Source organism: Balaenoptera acutorostrata, chromosome 3, assembly GCF_949987535.1.
Source record: "Balaenoptera acutorostrata chromosome 3, mBalAcu1.1, whole genome shotgun sequence".
Lineage (NCBI taxonomy): Eukaryota > Metazoa > Chordata > Mammalia > Artiodactyla > Balaenopteridae > Balaenoptera > Balaenoptera acutorostrata.
Window position 1 is genome coordinate 152,530,258 of NC_080066.1, and position 19,411 is coordinate 152,549,668.

Sequence of the window (19,411 nt, forward strand, 5' to 3'; positions counted from 1 at the left end):
ATCCTGTCTTTAGAGTTACTGAGAGAGACTATTTCATTATTATTGGTGAGAAGAAAAGTATCCAGAGATCACCTACTAGAAAATCATGGCTGTCAGAAGTTTCAAATTTATTAAAATGAACCTCATGCTAACAATAGTACACACATGCACAGAGTGACACATTCTAAGCAGATAACAGCAAAGAATTAACTGCTGTTTTAAATAAAGTAATTATAGTTCTTAATTTGTTAATGACATGCATAATTATCCTGTGCTAGATAGACTGAGTTCATATCAATTACTTGTATTCTTAAAATGCCAGTTTTGGCTTCCAGTAGCCTTACTTTTATACTAGGACAGTGGTTTTCAACCAAGGACATTTTGCCACCCAGGGGACTTTTCGTAATATCTGGAGACATTTTTGGTTGTCGTAACTGAGGAGAGGGGTGCTATTGGTATCTAGTAAATAGAGGCCAGGGGTACTGCTAACCATCCTACAATGTATAGCTCCCTCACCCAACACAGACTCATCTGGCCCAAAATGTCAATAGTGCTGAGGCTGAGAAACCCCATATTTGGGGTTGCAAACTTGTCATCCCCCATGGGCTAATCTGATATACAAACATGTTTTGTTTTTCCCACATATTATTTCCAAATAAATTTTTTTTTTTTTGGCTGGGCTGTGCAGCTTGTGGGATCTTAGTTCCCCGATCAGGGATTGAACCCCACGCCCTTGGCAGTGAAAGCGTGGAGTCCTAACCACTGGACGGCCAGGGAATTTCCAGTAAGTTTTAAATTAGTTGCTGACATGCACATTTCTGGTTTCTGTTGAAAATGTGGTTGATCTGGCAATTCTAGGCCTGTATTCCATCAGGGTTGATATTCTCTAGTCTCTACTATCTCCTGCTAATCTGACAGCCAGCCCATTTGACCCATTTGTTTCCTGACTAGCCTCTGTAGGCATTTGGGCTTATGCCCTTTTTTCTGTACCTGTATGCTTAAGTGTGAGGCACAAAGCAAGAACCCTTAATTAGCTCTGATCCCTCTACCCTGAACTTCTCCACTTTGATTTACTTGGACCATTCTCTGTTATCTACTTTTCTTTCCCCCATTCTCCAAAAGTAACCATGACTCAAAACCCAAGTTTTGCCTGCCTTGACTCAACCCCAAGGTAGCTGCTTGATATTATTCGAAAGCAGTAGTTTTAAGTATACTGATTAACCAAATGATTTGAGATTATCTGGTAATTCATAAGACAGCTCCTCTAGTTCTTTCTTGGGGCTTGTAGGCTGTTCTAGAGATTCTTCTAAATCCTGCCGTGGATTCCTGATGCCGAGTTTACATAGTTTCATGAGTGCTGCAGAATAAATTAAAGAATTATAAAATTTTAAATTTTAAATCAAAGGAAGCATCGTGTAATGCTTAAGCATGGTTTCAACATTATCATTATTTTGTATGGGGTATAAAGGCAAATTTCTAGGGGGAAAACTGAGATAGGAATTAGGGGAAGGGCTACTAGGACTTAAAACAAAATTGAGAGTAATAGAAATACTGTGCTTTTCTCCCTTTGACTTATATGATATCAATGGAGGAGATGGTGCTAATGAGTTGCTTTTAAAAAATGCTAGATTTGGGACTTCCCTGGTGGCGCAGTGGTTAAGACTCTGCCTGCCAATGCAGGGGACACAGGTTCGAGCCCTGGTCTGGGAAGATCCCACATGCCACAGAGCAACTAAGCCTGTGCGCCACAACTACTGAGCCTGTGCTCTACAGTCCACGAGCCTAGAGCCTGTGCTCCGCAACAAGAGAAGCCACCGCAGTCAGAAGCCTGTGCACAGCAATGAAGAGCAGCCCCCGCTCACCACAACTAGAGAAAGCCCGCGCACAGCAACGAAGAAGACCTGACGCGGCCATAAATAAATAAACAAATTTATTTATTTTTTTAAAAAAGCTAGATTTGAACAAGCCATGGTGACCAAGCTGAGGGGAAAAGAAAGGCTTTGATTGTAGAGGATATTTACAGCTTTTATTGTGGCCCTGTAACGGTTTTTACTTTCACTTATCCAATAAGTAAGTAAACGAAGAGTGTAGTTTATCATTTTATAGGAAGTAAAAATATACATGATTTTTCTTCAGAATTGAAGTAGAAGTACTTTTGACTGATGGCATTGGACTGGGATTGGAAAAATGATCTGTTTCAAATTGAAGGAATCTAGACCTAATACACAATAGCTATATTTTATTCACAACTGCACTACTCACCAAATTTAAATGTGTTACTTGGAGATCTCTAGATTAGTATTCTATAAATACAGGATTGTGATCTCAAAATATGAGTGACTGTTCTAAAGCTTCCTCCCAGTGGCGTTACTAGGGATGCAACTTGAGAGCTGCAGGATGACAGCAGTATCTCTGATTACCTGGGACAATCACGGACTTCTGATTGCTCCTTCCATTTTAAAGCCCGGTTGCCCTGACCCTTGTTCCTCACAAAGTCTTCATCCAGCCCAGCGTGCCTCAGGGTGTCTCGATACCGTTGTTCTGCTTCCTTCCTGGCAAGGTCCTGTGGAATGGAAATTAATCTGCTGTAGCTGAATTACCAGATAATTCTAAATTGCTTGCTTAATCTGTATGCTTGTAATACTGCTTTTCCACCCCACCACCCCCCTGTAGTGCTGGACACAGATTTGTATGAAAATTACTTAGAGCCTTATTCTCAAGCTTTAAAGTACATAGGAACTACCTGAAGATCGGGTTAAAATGCAGATTCTTATTAGGTAGTTCTCAGATGGGGCCTGCAATTCTGTATTTCTTATACTCTCAGGAGATGGCAACTGTTGTTTTGGGAACCACACCTTTGTGAGGCAAGGATTTAGATTTTTGGAAGACCAAGTGAGACCCAGATGAAAAAGATGGACTGAAAACATTTTTAACATTTAAAAGCAACCAAACCATCATCAGGAACACTGAAATATAACAAATGGAAAATAAGCTGCACTTGTAACATTCTTAACAGGATGGATGGTATGCATGTAGACCAGAAAAAGGTTATTTTTTGTTTGTTTAAGTGTTCAAGAACAAAGTCATATAGACTACTTTGTGTTTTTCCTAGAGTGGTGAAAGATCTTTTGAGATCTGAGAATGAGCTTGCTAGGAAAAAGCTAACATGAAGAGCAAACGTCATTATGAGAAATTTTTACTTAGCAATGCAAGTTGCTAAGTAAATCCAAGACAGTCCAGTGTGTGTAATATGTAGGGGATTGGGGAGGACTGGACCCAGGAAATGCCTAAATAATGCACTGGCTATAAGATAAAGCCCAACATTTGGAACCAGGTCACTAGGGAATGCCAACTTTTGTTTGAAACTCTGGAGAGGAGAGAGATCTACAGAGCTTGATGCAGCTCAAAGCTATCTGGGACGGTGGCCTTTCTAAGACTGTTCAAGTAGCCCCAGAGCTTCCTGAGGGAGATCTCAACTGCGTCCAACTTCCCTAGGAATCTAGAGAACATTTTAAAGTGACTCTTCCAGCCAGAAAGCCACTAAATCTGGAAGAGGCCTTGTGGGGTGCTTGTGAGCATCTCAACCCCTGAAGACCCATAAATGTGCCACAGCTGTAGAGGCTGGGGGTGCCCAGGGCACCAGCACTACAGAAGGAGAGATGACATTAGCAAGTTAAAGATACTCCAACACAGCCAAACTGTCAATTGTATGCCTGGGATCTAACCTCTACTCTGATTCAAGCTGAAGGCTAGACTATAGAGAAAACCCCAGGAAGTGAAATATCCCTTTATAGATGCCTTTGGAATCCAGTCTTGGATGAAATCAGTCCAGTGTTCACCAGTGCACTACTTACTTTGGGGAAAGATTGTAGTAATAAAATGAGCCAAGCTTAGAATCTTTCTGAGCCGAAAGGAACTGTTTAATACCCAGATATTAAGCTGTTTCATAATTTCTAAGAGCCCTTTCATCTAAGACAGAAAGAAAGTGAATGACGGTTTAGATTTACCTTGGTAACTTGTTCGAAGAGATAGGGCCTTATTTGTATTCTCTTCTTCATTTCCTCCAATTCTTTCTTATACTCTTTTGCTCTTTTACGGTCATTGTTCCTGGAATTAACAAGATTTTTAGAATGAATTCCAGGTTTTTCCAATCCGGAATACCTTTAATTTCAGTTAAGTGGAATAACTCCCACAGACATTGTAAATTCCTAACTGTGCCTGGCAAAATCCTTGACTCTATGGTTATAGGAGCCTACTGTAATAACCCCATTTTGCCATTTTTCAAGGCAAATGGCTCCCAAGATAGTTATCCCTTAGACACACGGAGGACACCGACCGATTCTCTTTCAGCTTTGCTTTGAACACCTCCTCCAGGCTTTTATGGGGATCCATGGCTTTCGCACGCAAGGTCACAGATTTAGATATCGCCTGACACTTCTTTTTGTGCATCTCCGACCACTGAGTACTTTGATCTGCTTTGTCCTTTTTCTCAAGTGAACGTCTAAAGGGAAGAGGCAACAAAAGAATACAAATGACCAACCTGGGTATACGCAATCTTAGTAACCTCTCTGGAATGTCAGTTGGTTTTTTCTATGAATGGGTGAGTAATTTACTACACTGGCATTTCAGAAAGAAGAAGATTCTGGAATTAAATGTACTGGCAGATGAAGCCTTCCCAGCACAATGGACAGTGAGTTTCTACCCCAGGAGAAGTTCATTAATTGAACTGAAAAACATGAGTTAAAATATTCTTACACTCAGGTGTCTTGCCATCTGGAAACAAAATAATACTAATTGCTACCATTTGCTGAGCTACCTACACTGAACCACGTGCAGACAGGCACCAGGCACCAATAAGTGCTTTATAGCCATTAGCTTAAATTCTCATAGCTGCCCTGTGAGGTAAGGACTGTAGGTCTCCCTTTTTATAGGCAACAAGATTGAGCCTCAGGAAGGGTAAACTACTTGCTTGAAGCTACCCAGCATGCCAGTGGAAAAGCCAAGATTAGAACCAGGGTGTCTGACTCCCAAGCCTCTGCCCTTGACAACTGTGCTGTAAATGGTGGGCTGGAAGGTGCCTGGGTTCATGGTCCTTTGGGAATACAAACCTGCATTTCCACAGAGAACTGGAAATGGGCCTCCCTCAATGCACAATTTGGGGTCAACCTGCAGCACTTAGTTTGTACAAGTATCATTCTACAAGGTACTATGGAGAGTTCTACCAAAAGAAAAAACAGTCAAGACTCTTGCAGTAGGGTGTTCATATTCAAATGGACTTATTAGGAAGGAGGGTATAACAGTTTAATCTGCTAATATGTCAAACTCGCTATTGCCAGAACGCAGATATGGACATTCTCTGCAGGTGGGCCACCGTCTGGTTCATGAGACCTATCGTAGTGGGACCTCAGGATTCTGACGCATTTAGCCTTGATTTAGTAACTCTGACTGTGAAATCTGAGGAAGAAGGGAGTATCCCTTGGATGCTAAATACATTTCTAAAATCCCTGTTGTGGGTCTTAAAGGGCCAAGTAGATTCCATGTACTCCTCTGTGAGCCCCACAGGAAGGCACCGAGATGCCAGTCCTCTCCCAGAGCTAAGCCACCAGTTACAGCATGACGTCTCCTGCTGACTTCAGCTCAGAGGCCTAGCGGAGGAACTCCTGCTGGGGTGCTGGCTGGATGAGACTACCAGGACAGAGGTCAGTTAAAGAGTTAAAAATAAGGAGGCTCCTGCTTCCCAACCGACTTCTAATAGTTCCCCAAGATGAATCTCAGAGAATCTCAAATCTATGCGATGGATGCCTCATCTTCTTTGTGGCAGGCTCACACACACAGGTTCAGGCTTCTCTGAATTCCTGTTCCTAATGCTTCCTTCCTCTTTCACCAGTGGGTCTTTACGCATGTTATTCTGTTTGGAAACTTGTTTCTTTCCAGCCTTTGTCTGGCTGACTTCTCATTCTTCAGGTTTCACCTTAGGCATCTATTACAGAAGACCCAGGCTGCCCAGTGCCCCTCCCACACACAGTCCCCTGCATTTCCCCATCATTGTGCTACTCACAAGATTTGATAGTTGCTTCTTTGCCTTTCTGTATTTCAGACTAGATATTAAACTATAGGTTCTATAATGTATCTCCAGCCTTAACGCTGTGCCTGGCACAAAGTAAGTCCCCCAAGAATATTGGCTGAGTGATGGTTAAGTGTTCTCCAGCACTAAGTGTGGAGAGTCACATGAATTCCTGTCCTGATCAAGACTCCCCTTCCACCCCTTTCGGTCTCTCTGATAACAGGAGAGAAGGCCCAGCAGCGGAGTGCTTTCCAGCATTGGGGCCAAGATCTGAGCACTGTGGGTCTCATGCAGGCTGACCACTCACCTGACTGCAGATTCCCTCTTCCTGGTGGCGTCTGTGATGTGCACGGGGAGGGTGTTGGCAGAGAGGGAAGCAAGGCCACTCAGAGAACGACTCCTTGGTAGGGGTGTGGCGGGTGGCTGTGGAGATTCCTAGAAGAAATGAAGGCTAATATTGGTAGGACAGCATGTGCAATTAGTTTCTATCTTAACTAGGAATCGATTTCAGCGGAGGACTAGTCAGAATCTTCAGTTCTTTCTTGGGATTAAGGCAAGGGTAATGAGATCTTGAGTTTAGTTAAACAGGGCCAAGACTTGGATATCAATCCCAAAGTTTTTAATTAAATGAGAAGAGTTCTTTGGAATTGGTATTGGGACATGGCAATTGACCCCAACTCCCTGCCTTCCAGACTTGTTTGCACTTATTTCTGCAAAATCCCTCTACAGAGAGGGAAGGAAGGGAAGTATTCTTGTGGTCTTAAATTTTTAGGAACCGTGGATCTGCTTACAGCTGAGCCGGTGTTTTAAAAAAATTAAGATAGAAAAGTGTCATGAGAAGTGACTTCCATTGAGACCTGGCCCCTCCTGTGTTTAGGGCCTCAGCCCTGACCCTCCTGCAGTGGCCTGGGCTCTCACCCTCCTCCCTTCAGAGGCGGCAGCATCACAGGGCCGAGGAGTACGACGCAGACTGGCGGTTCTCAGCAAGAAGGGCTTGTTGCGAGTCACCTCCTGGGTGTCTCTTCTCTTGGCAGCTCTTTTCTGGAAGGCCTTGTAAAGTTCTTCATAGTCAGGGACGGCAGGATTCACCCGAGGCTGGAATCCAAAGTCAGTGTGCAGAAACCCAAGCTTCTCCTCCCGGGTCCGGGTGGCTATTCGAGGCTGTGAGTCAGCCCGGCCACTGGAGGAAGCGATGGGGGAGGATGCCATCTGGAGCATGTCCAGGGCTCTCATCTGGATGCGAATTTTCCTCAAGAGCTCAGCTTCTGTGGAGAAGAAGTCAGGGGAGCGAGGGGTGAGAAGGGACCAAGCCTCAAACCAAAAGGTGTGGTGAGCTTTCCCTCTTAAACACTTGCAGTTAGTGTGCTGGAACTCAGCATTAACTTTTCAGGAATTTTCCGAGCTAGTTGGCATCGTGTGGAAAGCTTGAAATTGGCCAGGATAGGAGTATTTATACCATGAAAACGGCAAACACTGCAAATCAACTTCCTTTTTTTTCCTGGAGAGTGCCTTAATGAATGCTGACTAGGACATCACTGCTGTGTGCCAATCAGGCTGCAGAAGCAGCTACCATTTACACTTACTGAGCACTTTCTACAGTTCCTTCTTCAGACATGCGAGCAGGAGGGATGGGCCAGTCACCTGCTCCTCTCCCAGGTCTCCCTTCTCAGGCAGGGGCCCCACCGTCCACCCAACTGCCCAAGCCCACTGCCCACATTGTTCTCACCTCCTCCTCGCTCATCAGTCCTGCCGCCTCCTCCTCTTTAACCTCTCTCCGGTCCAGCCTCTTTTCATCCTCCCTACTAGTTTCATAATTTCTCAGTTGAATCACTGAAATAGGCTCCTACAGACCAACATCCCTCTGGACTTGCCCATCCCCCTATAATTATCTCCACAGCAGAGTGAGCTTTCTGAACTTCGTATCTGATCGTGAGCCACCCTGCTTAAAACCCTTCAGTGGCTCCCCCTGCCCTTGGGATGAAGTCCAAACTCCCCCCCATGGCCTACAAGGCCCCAGGTCTGGCCTGTGCCTGTCTGTCCTGCCCCCGCTCCTCTTCTGTCTCCCTTCTACCTTTCCATGCCTTGAATGTGCTCAGCTTTCTTACCTCCATGCTATTATCTTTGCCTGGTACACTCTTCTTCCCTCTTCATTGAATTCACCATGGCTCCTCCTTCAGGGTCAGCGCTCACTTTCCCTCGGGACTTTCCCTAACTGTTCCCACCGCTCACCGCACTCTAAGTCAGGTCCCTCTGTTATAGGTGACATTGGACCCCTAGGCCTCCCCCTTTAACTCCTGCAAGTGACTTATCACATTTGTAATTATCTGTCTGTCTCCCTCCCATGTCCGCAAACTCCACATCTATTTATTCACGCCTGGGACGTGGCACATGCTATGGAATGAGCGAATAAAGCCAGAGTCCTTTAACTGAGCTATGCGTCTTGAAATGAGTACCTCACAGGATGTGGGGGGCTTTCCTCGGGGCAGCTGGCTAGTGGTGGCGCTGGCCTAGGCTGGTACTCAGATGTCTCTGAGTGGTTCTCTGCTCTGGCACCCGTGCTGCCGCAGAGGCCTTCGTATCCACTCACTGAGCCAGGTGAGGTCAACAGGATGAACCCGGGGCCTCCTACTCCTCTCCCGACTAGGCGCCCCCATTGTACGGGCAGACCCAACCCTACCCCGTGGCCGGCACTGAGCAAGGCCTCTAGCGGGTCCGCCCGAACAGCCCATCTCTGAGCCAGGGTGACCCCTGAGCCCAACTAAATCCCCACAGCACCGCTTGGTACCCCCAGGCAGGAGGCAGGCCGGAGGCAAGGATGTCTTTACCCTGGAGTTTGTCCCCGAGGGCTGGCTCCAGAATGGACTTGGGGATCCTCCTGGTGGCCTTCTGCTTGGGGACTTTGGCCTTAGCTGTGGCGACCAGGTCCCTCTGTTGAATGGCTTTCTTTCGCTGCTCGTCCTTCCCCAGGAAGCTGAAGGGCTTCAAGGAAGAGAGGAGCAGCTCCTTCCTCTTCTGGATCCCTGCCCGCCTGCGTGCCTCGTTGCGCTCCATGATCTCCTGGTAGAGGGGCAGGTAGACGTGCGCAGGCACAGGCTGTGCCCGGAACTGCCGGTGGCACTCGGCCTCCTCCTGGCCCTGCTTCTGGGCCTGCTGCCTCTCATGCTCAAAGGAGGCAGGCGAGGCCAGCCACTGGGCCTTCCTCCCGGCCTCGCGCAGCGTCATGCGGAACGGCTGAGGGACGGTGATGGATGATGCCCAGGAGCTGATGCTCCTGTGCTGGGAGAGAGGCCTGGAGCTGGAGGGTGGCTGAGGCTGAGCCTTGGGAAGATCGGAGGGCAGGTTGCTCAAGGAGCTGCAGCGCCTCATGGAGCCATACCTGCGGGGAGAGAGCAGCTCTGTGCGTGGAGCACAGGGGGGCCAGGAGGCCCGGCTCCTCCAAGATCCTCCTCCTTCCCCCTCCCTTCCGGCAGGTCACAGTTAGTTTCTCAGCCTCACATCGCAGCCCCACAGGCCTCTAGGCCTGCGCCTTTCTCAACCAGGCTTCTCTCCTTCCCACAGGCCATCCTAGCAGCCCTAGTAGAAAGTCTCTCCTTAGAATGGACCCAAGAATTGCCACTTTGCACTCTTAATATTTTCATTCGGTAGAGAGAAGGGTGCAGTGGTGCACAGGAAGCCTTCCTTTAGAGTCAGGCCCAGGTTCCAATCTTGCTTCAAACAATTACCAGCTGTGTGACCTTGAGCAAGGTTCTCTTGGAACCTCAATTTCTTCATCTGTAGAATGGCAAAAATAGTATCTACTTACAGGGTGATTGGGAGGAGAAAGTAAATATTAAATGAGATAAAGTATATGTGCATATAGCAGGGCTTGGCCAAGGGAAATGAAACTTGTTGCCATTCTCAGGGAGGTAGTATATTTGGGAAAGGCATCTCTTTAATTGATTCCAAACCTTCAGGTGACTCAAGGTTACCCAAAGTGATTCAGGACTGCTGGGTAGGAATCAGAACACGTTTGGCTGATTCTGGGCTGAAGCCTGGGTAGGTGGCACTTACAGGAGTGGTCTTTGTTTTACTGAGGAGGAAGATGAGGCCCAGAGTCATGATGTGACTTGGCCAGAGTTGTGCAGTGAGGCAGCTGTTGAACTGCACTGCCTTACCTCGGAGACGGGGGGTACTGCACCTGCGGCTTCCCCCTGCCTTTGTCTTGGAAGAAACTCTCCAGGTCCTCATCATCTTCAGAGAGGCTTTCATCACTGTCTGGGTCAGACAGATAAAGGGATTCCAACAGGCACCACCTGCCTTTCTGCCTTAGTGCCTGCAGGGTCTCGTAAAAACTCGCAGTTGAGTCAGAAGTAGAATCTGTCTCCTCCTCTGGGCTGATGAACTCACTGAGTTTGCCAGCCCTGGGCAAAACCAGCCCATCCCCACACAGCTCCTCTTCTGCCTCTGTGTCTGAGGAGGATTTGGGGGGAAATATCTGAAATGAAATAGAGTAGACTGTGGGTCAAGCTGTGATTTAAAAACTTAACTACTAATTTCATTTTAAATAAGTATACATTAGGGACTGGGGCGGGGGACAAAGAAAAATGTGTTCCTTGCTTTAAAGAAATTTCACATATTGGTATATGAGGTGTGCTTGGTTGAAGGGCGGGAAAGGGAAACAAAGAGCTGAAGTTGGTTCATGCAGTCCGGTGAGCATTTATGGAGAACCTACCTTCACCATGCACCCCTGCTCTCCAGGAATCCTACCTGTAACTTTGGCCACACTCTGGGACCTGCCCTACTTGGGTTTTACCTACTTGCTGCCAATCTTCCTTTTCCTGCTTCCCTTGTCTATACCTCTGCTTTCCTCATATTCTAGCTAATTCCTACCCTGTTACTAGGAATGAGTAATTAATAGGAGAGACAGTGTGGTCTAGCTGAAAGAGTCCTAGAAAGTGGGAAATCCAACTGGGCTTAAATACTCCATTCATTCAGAAAATATTTATTGGGTGCCTAATGTGCATTGAGTATTAGGCTGCGAACAAGACAAACAAGGTCCCTACTCTCATGAGGCTTACATCCTAGTGAAGGGAGAAAGATAATGTAAGATGGTAATAAATTCAATAAAAGCCATGAAACTGTGAGATTATAGAGTGATGGAGTGGCTATGGGATGCTTTTCTGTTGATAAAAGCCCATCAGATAAAGACCACTAGGAATGTACCTGTAATCAGAACTAGGTTTATTAATTTGCTACAGCATACCATGGGAAAGTATAGGGAACTTGGCGCGGGGTGGGGACTTTTTCTAGGGTTGGCTTGTCCTGAATGATTCTGAGGAGGGTTAGGGGAAGCAAGGATGGATGGATGCCGTCATAAAGAGGGCACAGTTTAGTAAGTGGGTGAATGAGCAATTTTTATTCAAAAGGTGACAAGAGCAAAGTAGGGCTGAGTAAGTAATTGATAAGTAAGCATAATCATTTAGAAGTATGGGGTATTAGTCGTTTTGCAGGTATAGTGTGGCCCTGTGAGAAATACTGATTTCTGCTGATCTTGCTGCTGGCCTCATCTGGGTCTATTACAGTCTGAGTTTTACTTTCCCAGTCCTGGATGATTTGTACTTTCTCACTGTGGAGGACTTTTAGACTGACACCTGATTGGTGAGAAAAACTTCAGCCTTGCTAAGATCTGGGGTAAAAGGGTTTGGGGCTCGAAGAAGAGCAAATACAAAGGCCTTGAGGCAGGCACAAAATTTTGGACTTTTGGAGAGGTAGAAAGAGGGCCAGTGTGCTTGGAGGATAGTAGCAAGAGATATCCTGAAAGATGCAGGCTGGGGCCATGATGGGACCGCACAGGGTGACTGGTTGGTTGCGGCTGGAAACCAGTTGGGACGGGCCGCTGCAGGCCTCCAAGTGACACTTGGTGATGGTTGAACTGGGTCCGGCTCTAATACTGAAAAGAACACTGGATTCTGAGTCAAAGGTATGTATGTGCTCTAGCCCTCGCTCTGCTACTAAAGAGCGTGTGATTTTAGGAAAATTCCTTTTTAAAAAAACGACTTTATTGATATAATTCGCACCTACTATACAATTCATACAAGTGTACAATTCATTGGGTTTCAGTATACTCAGAGTTGTGCAACCATCACCACAATCAATTTTAATAACCCCCCAAAAGACGCCATTCGATTTAGCAGTCACGCCCTATTTTCCCTAACCCTCCTCATTCCCTAACCCCTAAGCGACCGCCAATTTACTTTGTCTCTATGAATTTGGGGGCAAATTTCTTAATCTCTCTGTGCCTCATTTTTCTCTTCTACAAAATGGAGACAACAATCGTGCTATTAGTCCTGGGGCGGTTGAGAGGATAAGCGGAAACTGGGGGCCATTTCTATGGTTCTATGAAGAGCCTGACGTAAGGGCTCAAGGGGTTCAGGTCCCGGAGATAAGAGTCCGCCTCCCTAAACACTGCCCATTTTAATCCCACGCCCCTGTGACACGCCCTTGCCGTCTGTCTCCAAGGCAACTTCAAACAGTTTCCTCTCTTCGGGATTTCTTTCCGGGGCGCAGACACGATCACTCTCCTTCTTTTTCCCCGCTCACCTGACGGCTCCACTGAGCGCCGCCGGAGTCTCCTGCAGACCTGCCCACGGTCATCGTCTCAGCGGGGAAGAGGCAGAAGCGGCGGAGACAGCGGGGATGACAGCGGCCGTGGAGGTGCAAGGTAAGCGGGTCAGGTTCCGCCCCTTTCTAGCTTGGGCCTCTGATTGGCTCCCAGGCGGATACACGAACCAGTCCCCTTCCCAGGCAGCCTCTAATCTGTCCCGCCCAAGCAGGCAAAGTTCGTTTTCTGATTGGCCTATTCTCTTTGCACGTTATACTTCCGGTTTTGAGGTGGCGGCTCAAGCGGCCTGTGACTGGAAAGCTCTGCTCCGGAAGTGCTAACCCCAGGCGGGCCCAGCGGGACGCCAATTACGGTGCAGGTCAGGACCATGGCGGCCAGGCTGGCCGGGATCCGGTGGGGGACTGCCCCTACCGCTGCCCGGAGGGTCCCGCTGGTCTCCTGCCGGAGGTGGGCCGGCGCCTCGTCAGACACAGTGTACGATGTGGTGGTGTCCGGGGGAGGCCTGGTGGGCGCCGCTATGGCTTGTGCCTTGGGTAAGCGCATCTCCAGGCCGACAGCGGCGGGGAGCGGGGCCGTAGAGAAACGATGAGGACCGTGGGAGCCCTGGCACTGTTTGCCCAAGGTCTAAGCGTTGTAGATCTTGTGGTCCATTCCCTGCCCAGAGGCACCCCAGGACCCCGGGGGCAAACGTTTGCTCCTTCAGGATTCCGAAGGGTCAAAAGTGGGAGGGACCTCTTAGGAGTCCTTCCAAAGCGTGGGGAAACAGACCCGCCCAGGGTTATTTAGTTCTGGACACAGTTGGAAGTAATCAGGCATTGCCTATTGAGCTAGGCTAGGCAGTTTTTTGTTGATGTTGTTTTTTAAACAGCTTCATTGAGCTATAATTTGCATACCATAAAGTTTACCCATTTAAAGCATAGAATTTAATGATTTTTAGTATAGTCACAGAGTTGTGCAGCCATTGCCACAATAAATTTTAGAACATTTTTATCATCCCCCAAAAGAAACCCAAACCCATTAGTAATCACTGCCCATGTTCCCCCAATCTCCTCAGCTCCTGGCAACCACTCATGTACTTTCTATCTCTATAGATTGGCTTTTTCTAGACATTTCCATAGACATGGAATCTGATTAATGTTTTCAAAGTTCATCCAGGTTGTAGCATGTGCCAATAGTTCGTTCCTTTTTATGGCTAAGTAATATTTTGTGTGGGTATAGCACATTTTGTTTATTAATTCATCAGATGATGGACATTTGAGTCGTTTTCACTTTGGGGCTATAACAAATAATGCTACTATCATTTTCTGTACAAGCTTTTGTGTAAGCATATATTTTTGGTTATCTTGGATATATTCCTAGGAGTGGATTTGCAGGGTCATACGGCAAACTCTGTGTTTAACATTTTGAAGACCTGCCGGTGTTCCAGAGTGGCTGCACTACTTTACATTCCCACCAGCAATAAATGAGGGGTCTAATTTCTTTCTTTCTTTCTTTCTTTTTTAAATTAATTAATTAATTAATTTACTTTTGTCTGCGTTGGGTCTTCGTTTCTGTGCGAGGCCTTTCTCTAGTTGCGGCGAGCGGGAGCCATTCTTCATCGCGGCGCGCGGGCCTCTCACTGCCGCGGCCTCTCTTGTTGTGGAGCTCGGGCTCCAGACGCGCAGGCTCAGTAGGTGTGGCTCACATGCCCAGTTGCTCCGCGGCATGTGGGATCCTCCCGGACCAGGGCTCGAACCCGTGTCGCCTGCATTGGCAGGCAGATTCTCAACCACTGCACCACCAGGGAAGCCCCTCTTTTTTTTTTTTTTTTAAGAAAGAAAGGCATTCCTTAATTTTTTTTCATTCATTCATTTATTTTTGGCTGCGTTGGGTCTTCGTTGCTGCACGCGGGCTTTCTCTTGTTGTGGCAAGAGGAGGCTACTCTTCGTTGCTGTGCACAGGCTTCTCGTTGCGGTGGCTTCTCTTGTTGTGGAGCACGGGCTCTAGGCGCGCGGGCCTCAGTAGTTGTGGCTCGCAGGCTCTAGAGCGCAGGCTCAGTAGTTGTGGTGCACAGGCTTAGTTGCTCCTCAGCATGTGGGATCTTCCCAGACCAGAGCTCGAAACCGTGTCCTCTGCATTGGCAGGCGGATTCTTAACCACTGCCCCACCAGGGAAGTCCCGAGGGGTCTAATTTCTCCACGTCCTGGACAGCACTGTTACTGTCTTTTTGTTACTAGTTATACTAGTGAGTGTGAGGTGATATCTCCTGGTTTTGATTTGCATTTTTCTAATGACTAATGATGTTGAATATTCTTTCATATGTTTATTGGTCATTTGTATGTCTTCTTTGGAGAAATGTCTATTCAGAACCTTTGCCCATTTTTAAACTGGGCTATTTGTCTTTTTATTATTGAGTTGTAAGAGTTTTTTATGTATTCTGGGTACAAGCCCCTTATCAGATAAATGATTTGCAGATATGTTCTCCCATTTTGTGGGTGGTTTTTTCACTTTCTTGATGGTGTCCTTCGAATCACAGAAGTTTTTAATTTTGATGAAGTCCAGCTTATCAATCTCTTACCACTTGTGCTATGGTGTCATATCTAAGAAATCATTATCTAACTCAAAGTCACGAAGTTTCGCTCCTGTGTTTTCTTGTAAGAGTTTTATAGTTTTAGCTCTTACATTTAAGGCTATGATCCACTTTTTTTTTTTTTTTTTACAACCCAGTGAGATGAACAAGAATGCAAGAATTACTGCTCTTCTTTTTTTTTTTTAAAGCACTGATTTTATTTTATTTTATTTATTTATTTAAAGTATTTTTTTTAAAATTTATTTATTTATGGCTGTGTTGGCTCTTAGTTTCTGTGCGAGGGCTTTCTCTAGTTGTGGCAAGTGGGGGCCACTCTTCATCACGGTGCGCGGGCCTGTCACTATCGCGGCCTCTCTTGCTGCGGAGCACAGGCTCCAGACGCACAGGCTCAGTAGTTGTGGCTCACTGGCCTAGCTGCTCCGCGGCATGTGGGATCTTCCCAGACCAGGACTCGAACCCGTGTCCCCTGCACTGGCAGGCAGATTCTCAACCACTGCGCCACCAGGGAAGCCCTATGATCCACTTTGAGTTAAACTTTGTATGCAAGTTAAGGTAAGGACTTTGCTTTTACATGTATAGTTTAGGCTGCTCCACTACCTTGTGGGGTAGATATTTTCATCTTTTATATGAAGAAACAAGGTTAAGTAAGGACCAGAGTCTCACACCAGGCAGAGTCAGAATTTGAACCCAGGCAACCAAATTCTTTTGCTTTTAACAAGTGTACGGTGACTTTCAGAAATTGGATTTGAGTTTTCTGGCTTCACAAATTAAAGGTCACTAACAGAAAGTCTTTTCTGATTTCAGTTCTGGGGTGATAGTCACATCTTCCCTAGGAAGTTCCTCTTCTAGGAAACTGGTGGGAAGCAGTGCTTTGTATGAGCTAATGGGCTTGAGTCTCAAAGTAATTTTGTAAAACATAGTTATCAGTTATTGAGCACTTGCTATAGATAGGCATCTTTTAAAGTATTTTGCATATATATATATATATATATATATACACATACATATATATGTATGTATATTATATACTTTTTTTTTCTGTGCCAAGTGGCTTGCAGGATCTTAGATCCCAACCAGGGATTGAACCTGGGCCCAGCAGTGAGAGTGCCGAGTCCTAACCACTGGACTGCCAGGGAATTCCCTATATTTTATTTAATTGTCATAATACTCTTGTTTGTAGATTGTGCAGATAAGAAAGTTAAAGCTCAGAAAGTTTAAGTAACTTGCTCTCAAAAGTTGGTAATTAGGAAGTACAAATCCTTTTTGAGACTGACAAGACTTTCTGACATATATACCCTTGCTCCCTGACAGCCATTTTGGTTTTATCTATCGGTAAATGGACTATAATGGTGCTTCTCAAGCTTGAGCGTGTTTAAGAATCATCTGGGTTTTTTGGTTTGGTTTTGGTTTTGGGTTTTGAATAACTAAGACAGGGACATAACACATGAGAATTTTGAAATACAAAAGGGCATAGAATATATAGTATAAAGCATGTATAGTAAGACTTCCATTTCTAATTGTTAGCCATCCAATTCTCCTCAAAGGCAATTGTTGTTACCAGTCTGTGGAGCATATTTTTAAAATGCGGATTCCAGGTTCCACTTCCAGTGACTCTGACTCAGTTTGTCCAGGTGGGGCCCAGGAACCTGTATTTTTAACGAATAATCTCCAGAGATGGATGCAGGAGATCTGAAGACCACACTTTGAGAATGAAAAACACTGGGGAGGCTTAATTGTCTTGTAGTGACTTCACCTCCTAACTTTTTATACAATTTTGTATGATATGTACCTGAAAAATTTTTTAGTTTTACTAAATTTTTGTTAATTTTGTTAAAATTTGGTGTTTTGCTATCTTCTTTCTGTAACTTTTTTTCCTTCCTATATTGTTCTTTTTCTCATCCCCATTTACCCACATTTCAAGGAGGGAAAGCAGCAATTCTTTTATAAACTTAGAGAATTCTGTATTGTAATTGTTTATTTTTCTGTCTTTTCCTTAGAAGTATAAATTTTTTTTTAATTAATTTATTTTTGGCTGCGTTGGGTCTTCGTTGCTGTGCACGGGCTTTCTCTAGTTGTGGCAAACGGGGGCTACTCTTCATTGTGGTGCACGGGCTTCTCATTGTGGTGGCTTCTCTGTTGCAGAGCGCGGGCTCTAGGTGCGTGGGCTTCAGTAGTTGCAGCACGCGGGCTCAGTAGTTGTGGCACATGGGCTTAGTTGCTCCGCAGCATGTGGGATCTTCCCGGACCAGCTATTGAACCCGTGTCCCCTGCATTGGCAGGCAGATTCTTAACCACTGCGCCACCAGGCAAGTCCCAAAAGTATAAATTCTTAAAGTCAGGGCTGACTTTAAACAGATACTGGCAATACAGAATTCTCTGTGTAAGTTTACAAAAGAAAGGTCATGGGCCGAATACACTGGGATGTAAGAATCACTGACTCTAAGTCAGTCAAACCTACCAAGCGTAGCTTTACAAAAGAAACATTCACACACCAGCTAATTTCCTATTTAAAAAGCTCAGAGAAGATACTGAATGTTAAAACATGGAAGTTGAAGCTCTCGGGGGCGGGGGGAGGTTTGGAAATCTTTCATGCAATTTATTCGGTGAGCAAGCCTCTGCTTTTTTCCTATAAAATAGACGGAGCTGAACACTGTGAGGAGACTCTCTCCTTGGGCAGGTGCCTGTGGAGTCAAGTAAACTACCTGCTTGGGATTTTGTGCATGCTACTGTCTCCCCTTGATTATCATGGCATGTATCCCAAAGAATATTCTTTGTGAATAGTTTATATGCTGATCAACCTTTATATTTAAACATCCACTTAATTTTAGACAGCTGCTTTAAAAGTGTAAAATTTCCAGCTGGCTCTTCATATTTCCGTATAGGTAAGTTTTTATGTTTTCCTTGATTCTTTTCTTCTTCAAACTCACATTAGTTCATGTTTTATGCTTGAAATACCTATATTTCCCTCTCACATTGTTATTTGTAAGTGATATTCTTTAATATTTTTTCTCCAAGCTAGTTTCCCAAAATGTTATTTTTTTTTTATAAATTTTAAAAATATTTATTTATTTATTTTTGCCTGTGTTGGGTCTTCATTGCTGTGTGCGGGCTTTCTCTAGTTGCGGCGAGCAGGGGATACTCTTCGTTGAGGTGCGCGGGCTTCTCATTGGGGTGGCTTCTCTTGTTGTGGAGCACAGGCTCTAGGTGCGCGAGCTTCAGTAGTTGTGGCTCACGGGCTCTAGAGCGCAGGCTCAGTAGTTGTGGCAAACGGGCTTAGTTGCTCTGTGGCATGTGGGATCTTCCCGGACCAGGGATCGAACCCGTGTCCCCTGCTTTGGCAGGCGGATTCTTAACCACTGCGCCACCAGGAAACCCCTAAAATATTATATTAAATAACTAAAAAATAAAATATTGAAAAATAAAATAAAATATTGAACCTGGCTATATTTTATGTGCTTGGAAATCTAATTTTTTAAAATTTATTTATTTAATTTATTTATTTTTGGCTGTGTTGGGTCTTCGTTGCTGCACGTGGGCTTTCTGTAGTTGTGGCGAGCGGGGGCTGCTCTTCTTTGAGATGCACGTACTTCTCATTGCAGTGGCTTCTCTTGTTGCGAAGCACAGGCCCTAGAGCACGTGGGCTTCAGTAGTTGTGGCTCTGTGGCATGTGGGATCTTCCTGGACCAGGGCTTGAACCTGTGTCCCCTGCATTGACAGGCGGATTATTAACCACTGCGCCACCAGGGAAGTCCCTACTTTTTTTTGACTACAGGAAATTTATAAAATATATAATGTTATACATGCATTTGTAGGTGATGAACTGATTGTACTATGTCATAAAGCTAGAAACAGTGAGAGCTGGGATTAAAATCCAGAGTTTCTGATTTTCTTTTTTATTTTTTTTGGTTGTGTTTTTAATCATTTTTTTAAAGCTTCGTGTTTTTTTTTTTAATTAATTAATCAATTTATTATTTATGGCTCTGTTGGGTCTTCGTTTCTGAGCGAGGGCTTTCTTTAGTTGCGGCAAGTGGGGGCCACTCTTCATCGTGGTGCGCGGGCCTCTCACTATTGCGGCCTCTCTTATTGCAGAGCACAGGCTCCAGACGCGCAGGCTCAGTAGTTGTGGCTCACGGGCCTAGTTGCTCCGCAGCATGTGGGATCCTCCCAGACCAGGGCTCGAACCCATGTCCCCTGCATT

At 45.5% G+C, this 19,411-nt stretch overlaps 2 protein-coding genes across 4 annotated transcripts in view; one reads left to right on the forward strand and one right to left on the reverse strand.

The window, feature by feature from the left end:
* FAM161B (FAM161 centrosomal protein B) lies at positions 1-12,768 on the reverse strand. Its single transcript, XM_007184435.3, is given in 10 exon segments — positions 1-1,322; positions 1,324-1,336; positions 2,400-2,542; positions 3,987-4,086; positions 4,316-4,480; positions 6,351-6,478; positions 6,962-7,308; positions 8,869-9,419; positions 10,198-10,517; positions 12,623-12,768. Coding segments are annotated over 10 exon segments (1,947 nt in total). The 5' UTR covers positions 12,677-12,768; the 3' UTR covers positions 1-1,196.
* Positions 12,591-19,411, forward strand: part of COQ6 (coenzyme Q6, monooxygenase) — a 25,300-nt gene continuing 18,479 nt past the window's right edge. The window contains exon 1 of one of the 3 annotated variants that reach the window (XM_007184434.3): positions 12,591-12,743. In XM_007184434.3, the coding sequence (XP_007184496.1) occupies positions 12,719-12,743 (25 nt within the window). In that variant the 5' untranslated portion in view covers positions 12,591-12,718. Of the gene's footprint in view, positions 12,744-12,962; positions 13,178-19,411 lie in introns of those variants that run through there. The other 2 variants (XM_057542401.1, XM_007184433.2) reach the window with 2 other exon arrangements.